Source organism: Leucoraja erinacea, chromosome 9 (assembly GCF_028641065.1).
Source record: "Leucoraja erinacea ecotype New England chromosome 9, Leri_hhj_1, whole genome shotgun sequence".
Classification (NCBI taxonomy): domain Eukaryota; kingdom Metazoa; phylum Chordata; class Chondrichthyes; order Rajiformes; family Rajidae; genus Leucoraja; species Leucoraja erinaceus.
Window position 1 is genome coordinate 41,948,774 of NC_073385.1, and position 16,172 is coordinate 41,964,945.

General features: G+C 46.0%; 1 protein-coding gene across 1 annotated transcript in view; it reads right to left on the bottom strand.

The window, feature by feature from the left end:
- scfd1 (sec1 family domain containing 1) overlaps positions 1–16,172 on the bottom strand; it is a 126,718-nt gene that overhangs the window by 39,585 nt on the left and 70,961 nt on the right. Inside the window, exons 17-19 of the mRNA XM_055640669.1 lie at positions 13,821–13,900; positions 12,429–12,491; positions 4,230–4,305 (exon numbers count right to left, since the gene is read on the bottom strand). Of these exons, the coding sequence (XP_055496644.1) occupies positions 4,230–4,305; positions 12,429–12,491; positions 13,821–13,900 (219 nt within the window). The remainder of the gene's footprint in view (positions 1–4,229; positions 4,306–12,428; positions 12,492–13,820; positions 13,901–16,172) is intronic.

Sequence of the window (16,172 nt, forward strand, 5' to 3'; positions counted from 1 at the left end):
ACGTGCTATCCAGTCAGCAGTGCTTCAAAGACTACGTCCGAAGGGTCCGCACTCGAAACGTCACCTATCTATGCTCTTCAGAGATGCCGTCTGACCCGCTGATTTACTCCAGCCCTTTGCGTATCTTTTGTATACCAGCATCTGCAGATCCTTGTTTTTTACTGGGTGTAAAGTGCTATTGGGTAGGGCAGGTTATTGACAGTCATCCTCGTATAATTAATAAATATATGATTCTGAAAATGGGTCCTAACTCAAACATTATCTGTCCATTTCCCTCCACAGATGCTGCTCAATAAGCTGTTCTTCCAGCAATTTGTTTTTTTTACTGAATATATGTAAAGTATTACTTGCTGGAAACAGGCTAACACGAAGCATCTGCGAATTTAACACTGTGAAAATTCAGAAATAACTACAAATGTATGGTAGTTCTGTTGGCACAAAACCCGGCACTTTAGAAAATGCAGTGCATAATGCACTCGATGTACAGTACTAATAAAGTCTCGGGCACAGAGTCAAACACTTCTCCATGATTTGACAATAGGCAATTGTAACAGTCCCCAAGAGCTTGGACAACTTGAGATCATATTGGGCCAAAGCATACTTTCCCTTCCGGCCAGCATGCTGATGATTTCCTCCTTACTGGTCAGTTTATTCCTAACTTCCAAGATTCTGCATTGCCAAGTACAAGCTAGAGATAAGAGGGATTTGAGATGCTTCCACACTGCTGCTGAACTCTGCACTGTGTCTAGAGGTGGAGTATGACCATACTGAGCTGAGGGTTTAGAGTCATTGAGTCATAAGCATTTAAACAGGCCCTTCAGCCCAACGCCGACCAATGTGCCCGGTCTACATTTGTCCCACCTTCCTGCATTTGGCCCGTATCCCTCTAAAACGTTCCTATCCATGTACCTGTCTAAATGTTTTTTAAATGTTTACCTCAACCAGCTCCACTGGCAGCTCGTTCCGTATACACAACTTTTCGTGTAAAAATGTTACCCCTCAGATCCTATTAAATTTTTCCCCCCTCACCTTAAATCTATGTCATCTGGTTCTCAAATCCTCTACTCTGGGCAAAAGACTGGGCATTTACATGATCTATTCCTCTCATGAATTTGTACATCTCTGTAACAGCTCACATTTCTCTGCATTAAATTCCATCAACCATTCCTGGCCTGGATGTCTACCCTTGATCTACAACTTTAGGCTGTGCACCCCATACGCAAGAAGAAGAACCATTCCTCAGCCCACCTGCCCAACCGATGAAGATCCCGCTGCAATTTTTGACAACCATCTTCACTATCTACAACACCACCCACTTTAGTGCAATCTACAAACTTGCTAATCTTACCATCTTCTCATCCAAATAATGAATATAGGCGACAAACGGTAATGGGCCAAGAACCGAACCCAGATGCATACCACTAGTCACAGGCTGCCACCACCACCTTTCCATTAAGCCAATTTTCTATCCATTCAGCTATTTCTCCTTGGATTTCATGTGATCCGTCCTTCTTGAGCAGCTTGCCATGAGGAACCTTGTCAAATGCTAGTTGAACTTTATACCCAGCTCATCAGTTTTACACCAAGGTATAAAAGTAAAGCCACATTCATTTTATTGAAAAGGTAACTGTAAATAAATGCTCTATTAACAGATCTTTCATTTTAATTTTCTAACCGTTCAAGCTATTTAAGTATTTTTTCAAAATAACATTCTTTTAATATCTTTCAGAGATCAGATAGAAGAGGCCACACAGAGATTTAGAGGAACAGCACCTCATATTTCTCATGGTATATTGAAGGTAGCCACCAAATGTTGGAGTAACGCAGCGTGTGAGGCAGCATCTCTGGAAAGATGGAATGGGCGACATTTCGGCTCGAGATCCTTCTTCGGACTGAAGTCATGGGAGGGGACAGGACAAAGATAGAAGGTAGGCGGAGACAGTAAGACTAGTGGGAGAATGGGGAAGGGGTGGAGAGAGAAAGTAAGGGCTATCTAAAGTTAGAGAAGTCAATGTTCATACCACTGGGGTGTAAACTACCCAAGCAAAATATGAGGTGCTGTTCCTCCAATTTGTGCTAGGCCTCACTCTGACAGTGGAGGAGGTCCAGGACAGAAAGGTCAGATTGGGAATGGGAGGGGGAGGGGGAGCTGAAGTGCTGAGCCACCGGGAGAACAGGTAGGTTAAGACGGACTGAGCGGAGGTGTTCAGTGAAACGATCGCCGAGCCTGCACTTTCAAGTAACCCTTGTATTCCGTCTCCCCATCCCTCCCCCACCCAAGTCGTCTTGCTAGTTTCACTGTTCATATTCCTTCATTATCACCTACAGCCAACAATGCACCATTGTGGGCTCCACCTTTCGTAAGTTATCAGTCCCGACCCCAATTTGTTCTGTATCTTTTCATACCTCTAGTTTCTCTCTTGCCTGACTCTGTCTGAAGAAGGAGCCTGACTCAAAACATCACCTATTCGTTTTCTCCAGAGATGCTGCCTGACCTGCTAAGTCTCTCCATCATTTTGTGTCCATCTTCACATAGATTTGTGGTTCTGATCTATCCAAAGGCATCACAATCGCCTTGCTGCCTCTTGCAACCGATGTTGCCTCATGGGTCAGCCACAGCGGACCCAAGTACAACTGAAGCCCCGAACAAAAATGGCAAATGCAGTCATGAGAAATGCACAGAGGCCAACACAAGCTCATTGCAGCAAAATCCTGTCCTTTGAGAAGAGCATCAGGTGGTCCTTAAGTAGAAGTACTTGCACTGAGCTGGTGCTAACCCAGAGAAGGCAATTCAGCTGATTGGAACAGGGTGCTTCAATTCCTTGTTATTTCAAGAAAGCAGAGTATGGGGTTATACTGCAGTGCTACATTTGCACTGTCACTAATCAATATAGGAACACTTGTATGGTCTCACATTCAGCTTTAGAGTGTTGGAGTTTTGTTGTATCTGCAGGTTGTACAAGAAAAATGTAACTGGTGCTGATCCATGAAAACAATTCACTTCAGCTCACAGTGCCACAAAGGTTTATTCATCTGTGTCAACAGTGTTGCAAGGTAACATCTGAACAAGATGCGCCAAACACAAAGTGCTAGAGTAACTCAGTGGGTCAAGCGGTACCTCTGGAAAATGTGGATAGGTGACATTTAGGGTCGGGACCCTTCTTCAGACTGATTGCAGAAGCAGTGGAGAAAGCTGCAAAAGAGATGTAGGGACCGGGACAAAGCCTATCAAGTGATAGGATGGATACAGGTGAAGGGTGTATGATAGGCAGATGAGAGGAGTAAGCGACTAAGGCTAGAGATGAAAAGGAGACAAAAGGGTGTCAGATAACCACCCCCGCACTTATTTTTCTCACCCGTTACAAACAGTCTGAAGAAAGATCCAGACTCAAAATGTTGCCTGTCCATTACCTCCACGGATGCTGTTGCCTGACCCCGACTCGCTGAGATACTTCAGCATTGTGTTTTGCTCAAGAATCCAGCATCTGCAGTTCCTTGTATCTCCATCTGAACAACATGGTTTGTGGTAAGGTTTTCAAAAAAATGCATTGTTATGGAATAGCACTTTTAGCATTTCCATATAGGTCAAATTGAATGAAAATAAACCCTCCTGACTCTTCCACTCATTTCAAATGCTTATGTCAAAGCAACAAAACTTCCACAGTCGCAACAACTGAACCTTTATGCTGCATTAGATTGGCAAGAAACAATATACATGTAATTTTGTTGTGATTACACTCCAATGAAAATATATAACAGGAAATATAAAAGATTGATCAGATTAGCTTGGCAGTCATGAAAGTATGTTTTTAGATGGAAACTTGTAGTGTTCTTGCCCTTGATCGCAGAAGTTTTGGAATTTAGAGCCATTTGGAAAGTACACAAGGGATGCTACTACATGTCCATCAGATCGGACACATTGCAGCTATTGTGCACAGGAGGTAACGGATATAATATAACATTCAGATATTACCTTGCAGCACTACTCAGGCAGATGAAGACAGCTTTGTGACATTATTAGCTGAAATTAACTTTTTTATCGATAGGGAACAGTTAAATGTAGTTTTTTTCTAGTAAAAGTTGCACATGCAACAAGATTCTAACACTCCAACGCTGGGTGTAAGCGGACTGTAAATATGAATATGTCTGGATTAACTATTTTGTGCCTTAATATTACTTTGATTCCACAATTAAACTTTCGCTTGAAATAACAAAATAAATGTACTCACTTGCTGTTTCAGTACAAAATTCTTAACTCCTTCCATCACAAACTGTGATCCAGTATTCATGACACGTGAGAGCAAGCTGAAAGTAGGAAATAAGCATTATAGTGTTTTTTAAATCTTCAATTTGCCCCGAAAAACCTTTATAAACTACCAAGTCCACCATGTACATTTTGTTATTTGCAGGTTTTTTCCCCTCAAAACAAAGCAGTACATTGAGATCTTCCATATTTACAAATGTTTCTGGTACAAATTTTGTCTGTTTAGAAAATTCTGAAATTTCTTAGTATCATTGCTTGCAACATCAGCACGAAACAAAAGATTTGTTATAACACAGGCGCTGTTTTCAATTAGACAGCTACAGGCTTCTCTTTATAGCGGCTGTACAAATGTTCCAGTCACTTTATTGTTGCTGCTTACATTATGAAAAGCAGCCACAACATAGCGAATAAATCATACTGCAGTGGCCTTTTGAAAGTAATAACACTTCACAGCTAATTGAACATCAAATCATAAAATAGACTTTCATTAATATCAATTAGTTTGTTGTTCGTTTTATGCAAAGTTGTATTCTCTGTTACAACAAACCAAATACTGAAACAATCTTTTTATTTGTATTTTTAACTGCACAAGATTCTAAGTAGCATACAGAACATGACGGTTGTTACTTAAATGCAGGTTTTCCTAGCGAACACATTTTCTGGAGATTAAAAATGTATAACTGGTGTTGTTTCTTTGCAGTTGCAAAATTGGATTAATACTCCATCTCACCATGTTAGACGTCATCAACTAATGATCCAGGACTTAAGCACAAGTCTCATCAGACGCTCTCAGCAAATTTCATTTGATTCCACAGTATTGGTTTTAATTTATTATTGTCACATATACTGAGAAACAGTGACAAGCTTTTATCATTTATCATATCAGTGGTTTTCTAAATCACTCTTTACTTATCGAAGCTCTAGCAATGGAGGAGGCCTAGGATGGAGGAGGCCTAGGATGGAAAGGTCGATACAGGAATGGAGGGGTGGCGGAGTTAAAATGGTTAGCAACCAGGAGATCCAGTACGCCTTGGCGGAACGAGCGCAAGTGTTCAAAGATACAGTCGCATAGTCAATGCTTGGTCTTGCTGATGTAAAGGAGGCCACATCGGAAACATTGAATGCAACAGATGAGGTTAGAGGAGGTGCACGTGAACCTCTGTCTCACCTGGAAGGGCTACTGGGGTCAATGTATGGATGTGAAGGAGATGGTATAAGGTCAGGTGTTACATCACCTACGGTTGCAGAGGAAAGAAAGGGCAGATGTTACAATCTCCTGCATTTGCAAGGGAAAGAAGAATATTTATATTAAATGAAAATTGGATTGACCAAATGGCCTGTTTCTATTCTGTAACAGTGCCCTCCATAATGTTTGGGACAAAGACCCATCATTTATTTATTTGCCTCTGTACTCCACAATTTGAGATTTGTAATAGAAAAAATTCACATATGGTTAAAGTGCACATTGTCAGATTTTAATGAAGGGTGTTTTTATACATTTTGGTTTCACCCTGTGGGAATTACAACAGTGTTTATACAAAGTCCCCCCCCCCCCCCCCCCCCCCCCCCCAATTTCAGTGCACCATAATATTTAGGACACAGCAATGTAATGTAAATGAAAGTAGTCATGTTTCGTATTTTGTTGCATATCTTTTGCATGCAATCACTGCTTGAAGTCGGCGATTCATGGACATCGCCAGTTGCTGGGTGTCTTCTCTGGTGATGCTCTGCCAGGCCTGTATTGCAGCCATCTTTAGTTCATGCTTGTTTTGGGGGCTAGTCCCCTTCAGCTTTCTCTTCAGCATATAAAAGACATGCTCAATTGGGTTCAGATCAGGAGATTGACTTGGCCACTCAAGAATTGACCATTTTGTAGCTTTGAAAAACTGCTTTGTTGCTTTAACAGTATGTTTGAGATTATTCTCTTGCTGTAGAATGAACCGACGGCCAATGAGTTTTGAGGCATTTGTTTGAACTTGAGCAGATAGGATGTGTCCATGCTCTTCAGAATTCATTATGCTACTACCATCAGCAGTTGTATCATCAATGATGATAAGTGAGCCAGTATCTTCAGCAGCCATACATGCCCAGACCATAACACCCCCACCACTGTGTTTTACAGATGAGTGGTATGTTTTGGATCTTGGGCAGTTCCTTCTCTCCTCCATACTTTGCTCTTGCCATCACTTTGATATAACATAATCTACATCTCATCTGTCCACAAGACCTTTTTCCAGAACTGTGGTTGCTCTTTTATGTACTTATTGGCAAACTGTAACCTGGCCATCCTATTTTTGCGGCTAACCAGCGGTTTGCATCTTGCAATGTAGCCTCTGTATTTCTGTTTGTGAAGTCTTCTGCGGACAGAGGTCATTGACAAATCTGTGGCGGTCCCTGGGGGGTAGGCCACTCCTTGGATCATCCCCCTCGCCGATTGAGGGACAGGGGCGTTGGTCTGCCACGGGGTTTACCGGTCGACTCCCGAGGGGTAGAGATAAGAGTGTCGGTGTGTGTTCTTGGACTGTTGGAATTAAAAAGCTTCTTTTGAATCCGCCTGGCGTCCGGTCTTTTCCTGACCTTGACCAGGCCACTACACTGGTGACCCCGACATCGTTCATCACGCGTCGTGATGGATAATAACGCTGTTGCGCTGAAGCTCCCAACTCTATGGACTGAAGAACCCGAAACCTGGTTCCAGCAGGCAGAGGCACAGTTTGCTGTGCGAGGTATCACGCAGGATGAGACTAAGTACTTTTACGTGGTTGGCTCGCTTGACCAACTGATCGCGAGGCGGGTTATGCCTTTCCTCAGGGCCCCCCCGGTAGCAAACAAATATGCTGGCCTTAAAGCATTTCTCATCAGGAGGTTTGGCCTGGGTGATGCCCAGCGGGCAGCTCGCATTTTCAGAATGGACGGCCTGGGCGACCGCCAGCCGTCTGCCCTCCTGGAAGACATGCTCACCCTAATGGGGGACCATGAGCCGTGCTTTCTCTGCCTACCTGCAGCAGCTGCCTCCCGACATTCGCATGCAACTCGCCAGGGATCCGTTTACCGACATGCTGGCGCTGGGTGAACATGCCGACGAGCTGTGGAATTCTCGCCATCGCAACCTGGAAGCAGTGGACGTCCTTCCCGAGGCGTTTGAAGACTCAGAGCAGGTCGGGACCGCTATCCACCGCGTCTCCACTGCTCCCGGTCAGCCCCCGCGGCATAATCCGGCGGCCATTGCGCATTCAACAGCAGGCACGTCCTTCCAGCACGGCCAGCCTGCAGTTTAAACCAATGCCAGCAGAGGTCGCTGGCGTTCAAACCAGCCAAATCGGCTTGCAGTTTCACCAGACGCCACCAAAGCTGGTTGGTGTTATTACCATCGCCGCTGGGGAGCTGCAGCCAGGCTTTGTCGACCACCCTGTTCGTTCTCGGGAAACTAAAGGGCCGGTCGTCAGCGATTCCTTCGGCGGCCGGCACGATTCATCGCGTTTTCGCTTGGGATCGCCGCAGTGGGGGACGTTTCCTCGTCGACACTGATGCGGAAGTGAGTGTTCTGCCTCCCTCCATCACTGACATCCGTGCGGGCAAACAAGGCCCACTCCTCACCGCGGCAAACGGGAGTGCTATTCGCACCTACGGGTTTCGCACCATTCCCCTCAACTTTGGCCGCAACTCGTTTTCATGGAGGTTCGTCATTGCAGACGTTTCCCAGCCGCTGCTGGGCGCAGACTTCCTTAGAGCCCATTCACTGCTCGTGGATGTCAAGCGGCGGCGCCTGATGCACTCTGTCACGCTGGAGCCAGTCTTCCTCCGTACTGGTGATCCTGTAGTACGCCCTGATGGCCCCCTGACATCCGTGGATGCGACTTTCGCGTGTATCCTGGCAGATTTTCCTGGCATTCTCGAACCCCACTTCCACTCCTCCACCCCGAAGCACGGGGTGGAGCACCATATCCCCACTACTGGCCCACCTGTGCACGCCCGGGCACGTGGTCTCGCCCCAGACAAGCTCCGTCTAGCTCGGGAGGAGTTCCGCCAGATGGAGGCGATGGGCATCGTGCGTCCCTCCGATAGCCCATGGGCCTCACCGCTCCACATGGTCCCTAAGAAGGACGGGGGCTGGCGCCCGTGTGGCGATTACCGTTGCCTGAATGATGCAACCGTCGCCGACAGGTATCCGGTCCCGCACATTCAGGACTTCAATGCCCATCTGGCTGGGGCATCCGTATTTTCCAAGGTGGACCTCGTGCGAGGGTACAATCAAATTCCAGTCCGCCCCGACGATATCCCGAAGACGGCCATTATCACACCATTTGGTCTTTTCGAATTTGTGCGGATGCCGTTTGGGTTGAAGAACGCCGCGCAGGCCTTTCAGCGGCTTATGGACTGCGTGTGCCATGGATTGGACTTTGTTTTTGTGTACCTGGACGACATACTCGTGGTCAGTCGCTCGCGGCAGGAGCACTGCACCCACCTCCGTCAACTGTGTCAGCGCCTCAGCGATTTCGGTTTAACTATAAACGCATCCAAGTGCTGTTTCGTGGTGACAGCTATCAACTTCCTCGGCCACCGCGTGACTGAACAAGGGGTGGTGCCTCTGCCGACCAGGGTGGACGCTATCCACAGGTTCCCCCGTCCGACCACAGTTAGGGGCCTGCAGGAATTCGTGGGAATGGTCACTTTCTATCACCGCTTCCTGCCGTCAGCGGCTGCGGTCATGCGTCCGCTTTTCAACCTGATTGCTGGTCATCGCAGGGAGGTTGATTGGTCCGTGGAAGCAACAGCGGCATTTGAGAGGGCTAAGCAGGCACTGGCTGAGGCCGCAATGCTCGTCCACCCACGAGAGGATGCCACGGCCGCCTTGACGGTGGATGCTTCGGAGATTGCGGTTGGGGCAGTGTTGGAGCAGCTCGCTGAGGGTTGCTGGTGGCCACTTGCCTTCTTCAGCAGGCATCTCAGTGGACCACAGCGTCGTTACAGCGCCTTCGACCGTGAGCTCCTTGCCCTGTATATCTCGCCGTACGCCATTTCCGCTATTTTCTGGAGGGGAGACCATTTACTGCATTCACGGACCACAAGCCACTAACCTTCGCGTTCGCCAAGGTATCAGACCCGTAGTCTGCCCGGCAGCAGAGGCAGTTGGCGTATGTGTCCGAGTACACCACCTCCATCCGGTTCGTTGAGGGAAGATTTAACAGGGTGGCCGATGCCTTATCAAGACCTGCAGTCCACGCGGTTCTCCAAGTCGGTGAGGGGATCAACTATTCCGACCTGGCAGCTGCTCAGCTGGTCGACGAGGAGATGGCTGCCTATCGTACAGCAGTTTCGGGCCTGCAGTTGGAGGAAGTTGTCTGTGATCCTGGGGGTACCACGCTGTTGTGTGATGTCTCCTCTGGAGTTCCGCGACCCATCGTCCCGATCGCCTGGCGGCGCAGGGTGTTTGAGGTGCTCCATGGTCTTGCGCACCCCTCCATCAGGGCAACAACAGCCCTGGTAGCCTCCCGCTTCATGTGGCACGGGCTGCGGAAGGAGGTTGGACATTTGGCGCGCACTTGCAATACGTGCCAGACCGCCAAGATGCAACGACACGTGCACGCGTCATTGCAGGAGTTCCCCATTCCTCATAAACGTTTCAACCACATTCACGTGGACATCGTGGGGCCGCTGCCGTCGTCCCAGGGCATGACGTATATATTTACCGTTGTGGACCGCTTCACGCGGTGGCCTGAAGCCATTCCGCTACAGAACTCCACCACAACTACCTGTGCTCGAGCATTGTTGGCGCACTGGATCGCCCGGTTTGGGGTTCCACTGGACATAACATCCGACCGGGGGCCTCAGTTCACGTCAGAGCTGTGGTCGGCCATGGCACGCCTCCTGGGTGTTCGTCTGCACCACACGACAGCGTACCACCCGCAGTCGAACGGCCTAGTGGAACGGTTTCACCGACAGCTTAAGGGTGCCTTAAGGGTGCGGCTCACTGACTCAGACTGGGTAGACGCTCTGCCGTGGGTTTTGCTGGGGATACGCACCGCACCCAAGGAGGACTTGGCCTCCTCCTCCGCTGAGTTGGTGTATGGGTCTCCGTTAACGGTGCCTGGGGAGTTCATCCCGCCGGCACGTGGCCAGGTGGAGCAGCCTTCAGAAGCTCTGCAACGTCTTCGGCAGACGGTGGGCAAGCTGGTGCCGGTGCCCACTTCTCGTCATGGGTCCTTCCGTCCGCACGTTCCCTCTGCTCTGGAGGACTGCCAGTTTGTTTTACTGCGCAGGGATGCACATCGGACACCTCTACAGCGGCCGTACGAAGGTCCCTTCCGGGTCTTGGAACAGGGCTCGTCGACGTTCGTCCTGGACATGGGGGGTCGGCGGGAGACTGTTTCAGTTGTGCGGGTGAAGCCAGCACATATCGATATCGATCGGCCGGCGCTGGTAGCCTTGCCCCGTAAGCGAGGGCGGCCTCTGTCTAGGGTACCTCCTCCTTTGGTTACTTCGTACCCCGCACTTGTTGATCAGGCGCGTTCTGGGTCCAAGCGTAGTGTGCACCCGGTCTGGCCGTCGTGTACGCCGTCCTGTCCGTTTCGTACCTCGGGTACTTGGGGAAGGTCCTGTGGCGGTCCCTGGGGGGTAGGCCACTCCTTGGATCATCCCCCTCGCCGATTGAGGGACAGGGGCGTTGGTCTGCCACGGGGTTTACCGGTCGACTCCCGAGGGGTAGAGATAAGAGTGTCGGTGTGTGTTCTTGGACTGTTGGAATTAAAAAGCTTCTTTTGAATCCGCCTGGCGTCCGGTTTTTTCCTGACCTTGACCAGGCCACTACAAATCCACACATGACTCCTGAAGAGTGTTTCTGATCTGTCGGACAGGTGTTTGGCGATGTTTCTATATTAGAGAATTCTTCTGTCATCAGCTGTGGAGGTCTTCCTTGGCCTCCCAGTCCCTTTGTGATTAGTAAGCCCATCAGTGCTCCCTTTCATCTTAATGATGTTCCAAACAGTTGATTTTGGTTTTGGTAAGCCTAAGGTTTGGCTGATGTCTCTTAACAGTTTTATTCTTGTTTCTCAATCTCATAATGGCTTATTTGACTTTCATTGGCACAACTTTGGTCCTCAGCAATACATTTTTCAAGTTCAAGTTCACATTTATCACAGTTAGAAGCTCCGCAGTCCGCAGCTTCAGGATTTTATAGTCCGCGGGCCAGCGAGTAGAGCACTTCCTCTGGCGATCCCCGGCAAGGGATCGCCCGGCTCCGCAATGGAAAGTCTGCGCTGCGCCCATTGCTGAAGCTCTGGGCCCGACTCCGGGAGAGGCCGCACCAATCCGTTAGGCCGCGAGGGAGGGCGAAAATGCGACTAGGAGAAAAGTCGCATTCCACCGAGGTAAGTGACTGAAAAACAGTTTCCCCCTATTCCCCGCCACCACCCCCCGCACACTAAAACACACTTTTAGACATACTAAAAACACAAAAAAAGTCAAAAGGACGAACAGCTGCTGGCGAGGCTGCCGGCTCGTGGCGCCACCCGATTTCAAAAGGTGATGGAAAGACTGGAGGAACGACAAGGTGCTGAGAGCTCTCTTATACCTGCATTAAAGGAGGCAATTAAACACACAAACAATTACAAACACCCATGAAGCCATATGTCCCAAACATTACGGTGCCCTGAAATGGGGGGACTATGTATAAATTCAGCTGTAATTTCTACATGGTGAAACTAATGTATAAAAATTGCCTTTAATAAAATCCGACAATGTGCACTTTAACCATGTGATTTTTTCTATTACAAATCTCAAATTGTGTAATACAGAGGCAAATAAATAAATAATGGGTCTCTGTTCCAAATATTTTGGAGGGCACTGTTTGTTCACACTTATGTTTTGGATATTTCATTTCTTTTGCACAAATGTCATTAAATTACACTAAAAAAACATGCCAGAAGTACTCATAAAGTCAGGCAGCATCTTTGGAGAGGAAAAGGTTAATGTTTCAGGTTAATGTTTTTTTTTCAGATATTCTGCTCATCTCTAGCATTTTCTGCTTTTATTTTAGAATTGCAGTATCTGCTGCTATTTGGCTTCTCATTCATATTATTGATCAGTACAATATGTCCTGAACAGAATATTTTAATCTCTTCTCTCTACAAATGCAGCAGAATTATTCTGTAGTAACAACATGTACCTTGTAGGTTTTGGTCCACTGCCTCCAAAGTTAGCAGGAGCTGAAGCCATTTTGGTAAATGCTCTGTAAATGAAGACAAGTGATTAAAGTGAATCGAGGAATAAGAATATATATTTTTCGCACTCCTCAGATTTATGAAACGTGGAAGACAAACACTGTTCACCATAAACAAGCTGAACTATTATATTAATCACGTTAATTGGTGAAAGAAAAGGCTCCATTTTTAACCAGATGCGCTTAAAATTTATTAAGATTTATCACTGGCTGAAAATTTTTGATTTCTAGGTGAGGCATGTGAAAGGAGTATATTAGTCTTATACCATGGCAAGAAAAACCTTGTCAGCACCATTATTTTGTATTTTCATACATGGGAACACAGAATATAACTGTTTGAAGTGGATGTTCTTTGTTTTACTCCCAGACCAATATGGGCGGCACAGTAGCGCAGCTGGTAGTGCAGCTGCTTCGCAGAGACAGAGACAGGGTTTAATCTTGATCTCGGGTGCTGTCTGTGTGCAGTTTGCACGTTCTCCCTGTGATCACGTCGGTTTCCTCCGGGTTCCCTGGTTTCCTCCCACATCGCAAAGACATGTGGGTTTATAGGTTAATTGGCCCTCTGTAAATTACCACTACTGTGTAGGTAATGGAAGCGAAAGTGGAATAACATAGAACTACTTTGAATGGGAGATCGATATGGACTTGATGGGCTGAAGGGCCTGTTGCCATGCTGTGTCTCTAAACTAAACTAATATTAAATCTCTAGCAATATGCTGATTGGAAATTATTTGCTTTCTTGTTGAGGAGATCGTCATTTTCTATGTTCTATGGTTTCTATGCTGATTTGAATTATTTGCAGACAGCAAATACCTTTCAACTTTCAATTGTCAGGTGATTTTTCTTTCTAATTCTGTAAACCCAACCACAGTTTGCTCATGTTATTCAAGTTGCCGCCCTTTGGCAAAGTAGAAACAGTTTCTAATATACTTTTCTGCTTTGCCAATCATAGCATGAGTCTTTGACATTTAGTTGGTTTCTTTGCTAAGGTTATCAACATCACGATACGTTTTTGAAACTTTTGCACTCAAATTGTTGCTTTATTCTCCAATCGTGTGACTTTCACCTTTTCATTTTCCAACTGGTTTTCTATCCACACATATAACATATAACCATATAACAATTACAGCACGGAAACAGGCCATCTCGGCCCTACAAGTCCGTGCCGAACATCACCAGACAATTTGTATAAACAACAAATTGAATATATGTTTAAAACTGTAACACATATGTTTTTAGCATTTTCAAATTTTGCTTCAGTGGGTTTTAGTCATGCCTTGCCCAATTAGTTTTTGTTCCCTTAATAATAAAACTATTGTCATTGCTGATCTTACTTACTTCCATCGTTTGATGTAATTTAAAGGATCCAAATTGCATCCAGCGTCAGTCAGGGATTTTTTGTATTGCTCCAAGTCAACCTGTTGGTATAAATAATGTTACTTGGAGACAAAGAACAATGAACTCCAGAGTTCCAAACTCAATGCAGATTTGCTTTGCAAAATAAGCTTTGCTAGGATCTTGGAAAGAGAAGGGATATTGGAGGAAATAATGTTGAAATTTTTCAGTAGAACTTTTAAACAAAGGCCTTATTAAATTATAGTGTGGAACAAAGAATGCACAGGAGGACACCAAGAGAATTAAGATCAATTTGCCCTGAAACCTCATAGCTCAGTAGAGTAAAACAGACATTGCCAAAGTTTCCACTGTTGCAGAGTATATTTTTCCTCTCTTTAGTAAGCAGCCAGATGACATTTGACAGCCTGAACTTTTACATTAATATCTGCTTGAGAGAGACTTTGGAAAAAACTTGTGCAGCACAGTGGCGCAGCTGGAGAGTTGTTGCCTTGCGGTGCCAGAGACTTGGGTTTGATATTGACCTCGGGTGCTGTCTGTAAAGAGTTTGTATGTTCTCCCTGTGACCGTGTGGGCTTTCTCCAGGTGCTCCGGTTTCCTCCCACACCCCAAAGACGTGCAGATTTATTGCTTAATTGGCTTCGGTAAATTTGTAAATTGTCCGTGGGGTGTAGGATAGTACTAGTATATGGGGATTGTTGGTCGGTGCGGACTCAGTGAGCCGAGGGGCCTGTTTCGGTGCTGCAACTATATTGACAAACACATATTTCCAAGCAAGGAGATACAGCTCAATAAATTTTAACTGTTAAAGTAATGATGGAAAGAAAACACAAATGCTATCAACAATTAAACAAATATCATAGTAATCCATTGTAAATACTGACAGAGAAAAATACCATCCAGGGTTATTTTGCATGGGGCATATAATAGTGGTGTGCATGGCTCCTGGGCACAGACTATTTTTAGAAGAAAATAAAGTTTCTCCCCATTTCTCCACAGAAACAAGGAACTGCATATACAGATTTACAAAACAAGACACAAAGTGCTGGAGTAACTCGGCGGGTCAGGTAGTACCTCTGGAGAACATGGATAATATTGAGCCCGAAGAAGTGTCCCGACCCAAAACGTCATGTATCCTTGTTCTCCAGAGCTGCTGTCTGACCCACTGAGTTATTCTAGCATTTTGTGTCTTTTTTTGTAAACCAGCATCAGCAGTGCCCTCCATAATATTTTGGACAAAGACCCATCATTTATTTATTTGCCTCTGAACTCCACAATTTGAGATTTGTAATAGAAAGAAATCACACGTGGTTAAAGACCACATTGTCAGATTTTATTAAAGGCCATTTTTATACATTTTGGTTTTACCATGTAGCTGTGTTTATACATAGTCGTCCCCCCCCCTCATTTCAGGGCACCATAATGTTTGGGACACATGGCTTCATAGGGGTTTGTTTCAGGTATGTTTAATTGCCTCCTTAATGCAGGTATAAGAGAGCACCTAGTCTTTCCTCCAGTCTTTCCATCACCTTTGGAAACTTTGATTGCTGTTTATCAACATGAGGCCCAAAGTTGTGCCAATGAAAGTCAAGGAAGCGATTATGAGACTGAGAAACAACGATAAAACTGTTAAGAGACATCAGCCAAACCTTAGGCTTACCAAAATCAACTGTTTGGAACATCATTAAGAAGAAAGAAAGCACTGTTGAGCTTATTAAACGCAAAGGGACTGGCAGGCCAAGGAAGACCTCCACAGCTGATTACAGAGGAATTCTCTCTATAATAAAGAAAAATCCCCAAATACCTGTCCGACAGGTCAGAAAAACTCTTCAGGAGTCAGATGTGGATTTGTCAATGACCACTGTCCGCAGAATACTTCATGAACAGAAATACAGAGGCTACACTGCAAGATGCAAACCACTGGTTAGCCTCAGAAATAGGATGGCCAGGTTACAGTTTGCCAAGAAGTTCTTAAAAGAGCAACCACAGTTCTGGAAAAAGGTTTTGTGGACAGATGAGATGAAAATTAACTTATATCAGAATGACGGCAAGAGCAAAGTATGGAGGAGAGAAGGAACTGCCCAAGAACCAAAGCATACCACCTCATCTGTGAAACACGGTGTGGGGATGTTATGACCTGGGCATGTATGGCTGCTGAAGGTACTGGCTCACTTATCACCTTTCATGATACAACTGCTGATTGTAGTAGCATAATGAATTCTGAAGTACACAGACCCATCAGATGAGCTCAAGTTCAAACAAATGCCTCAAAACATTGGCTGTCGGTGCATTCTGCAGCAAGACAATGATCCCAAACATACCGCTAATGCAACAAAG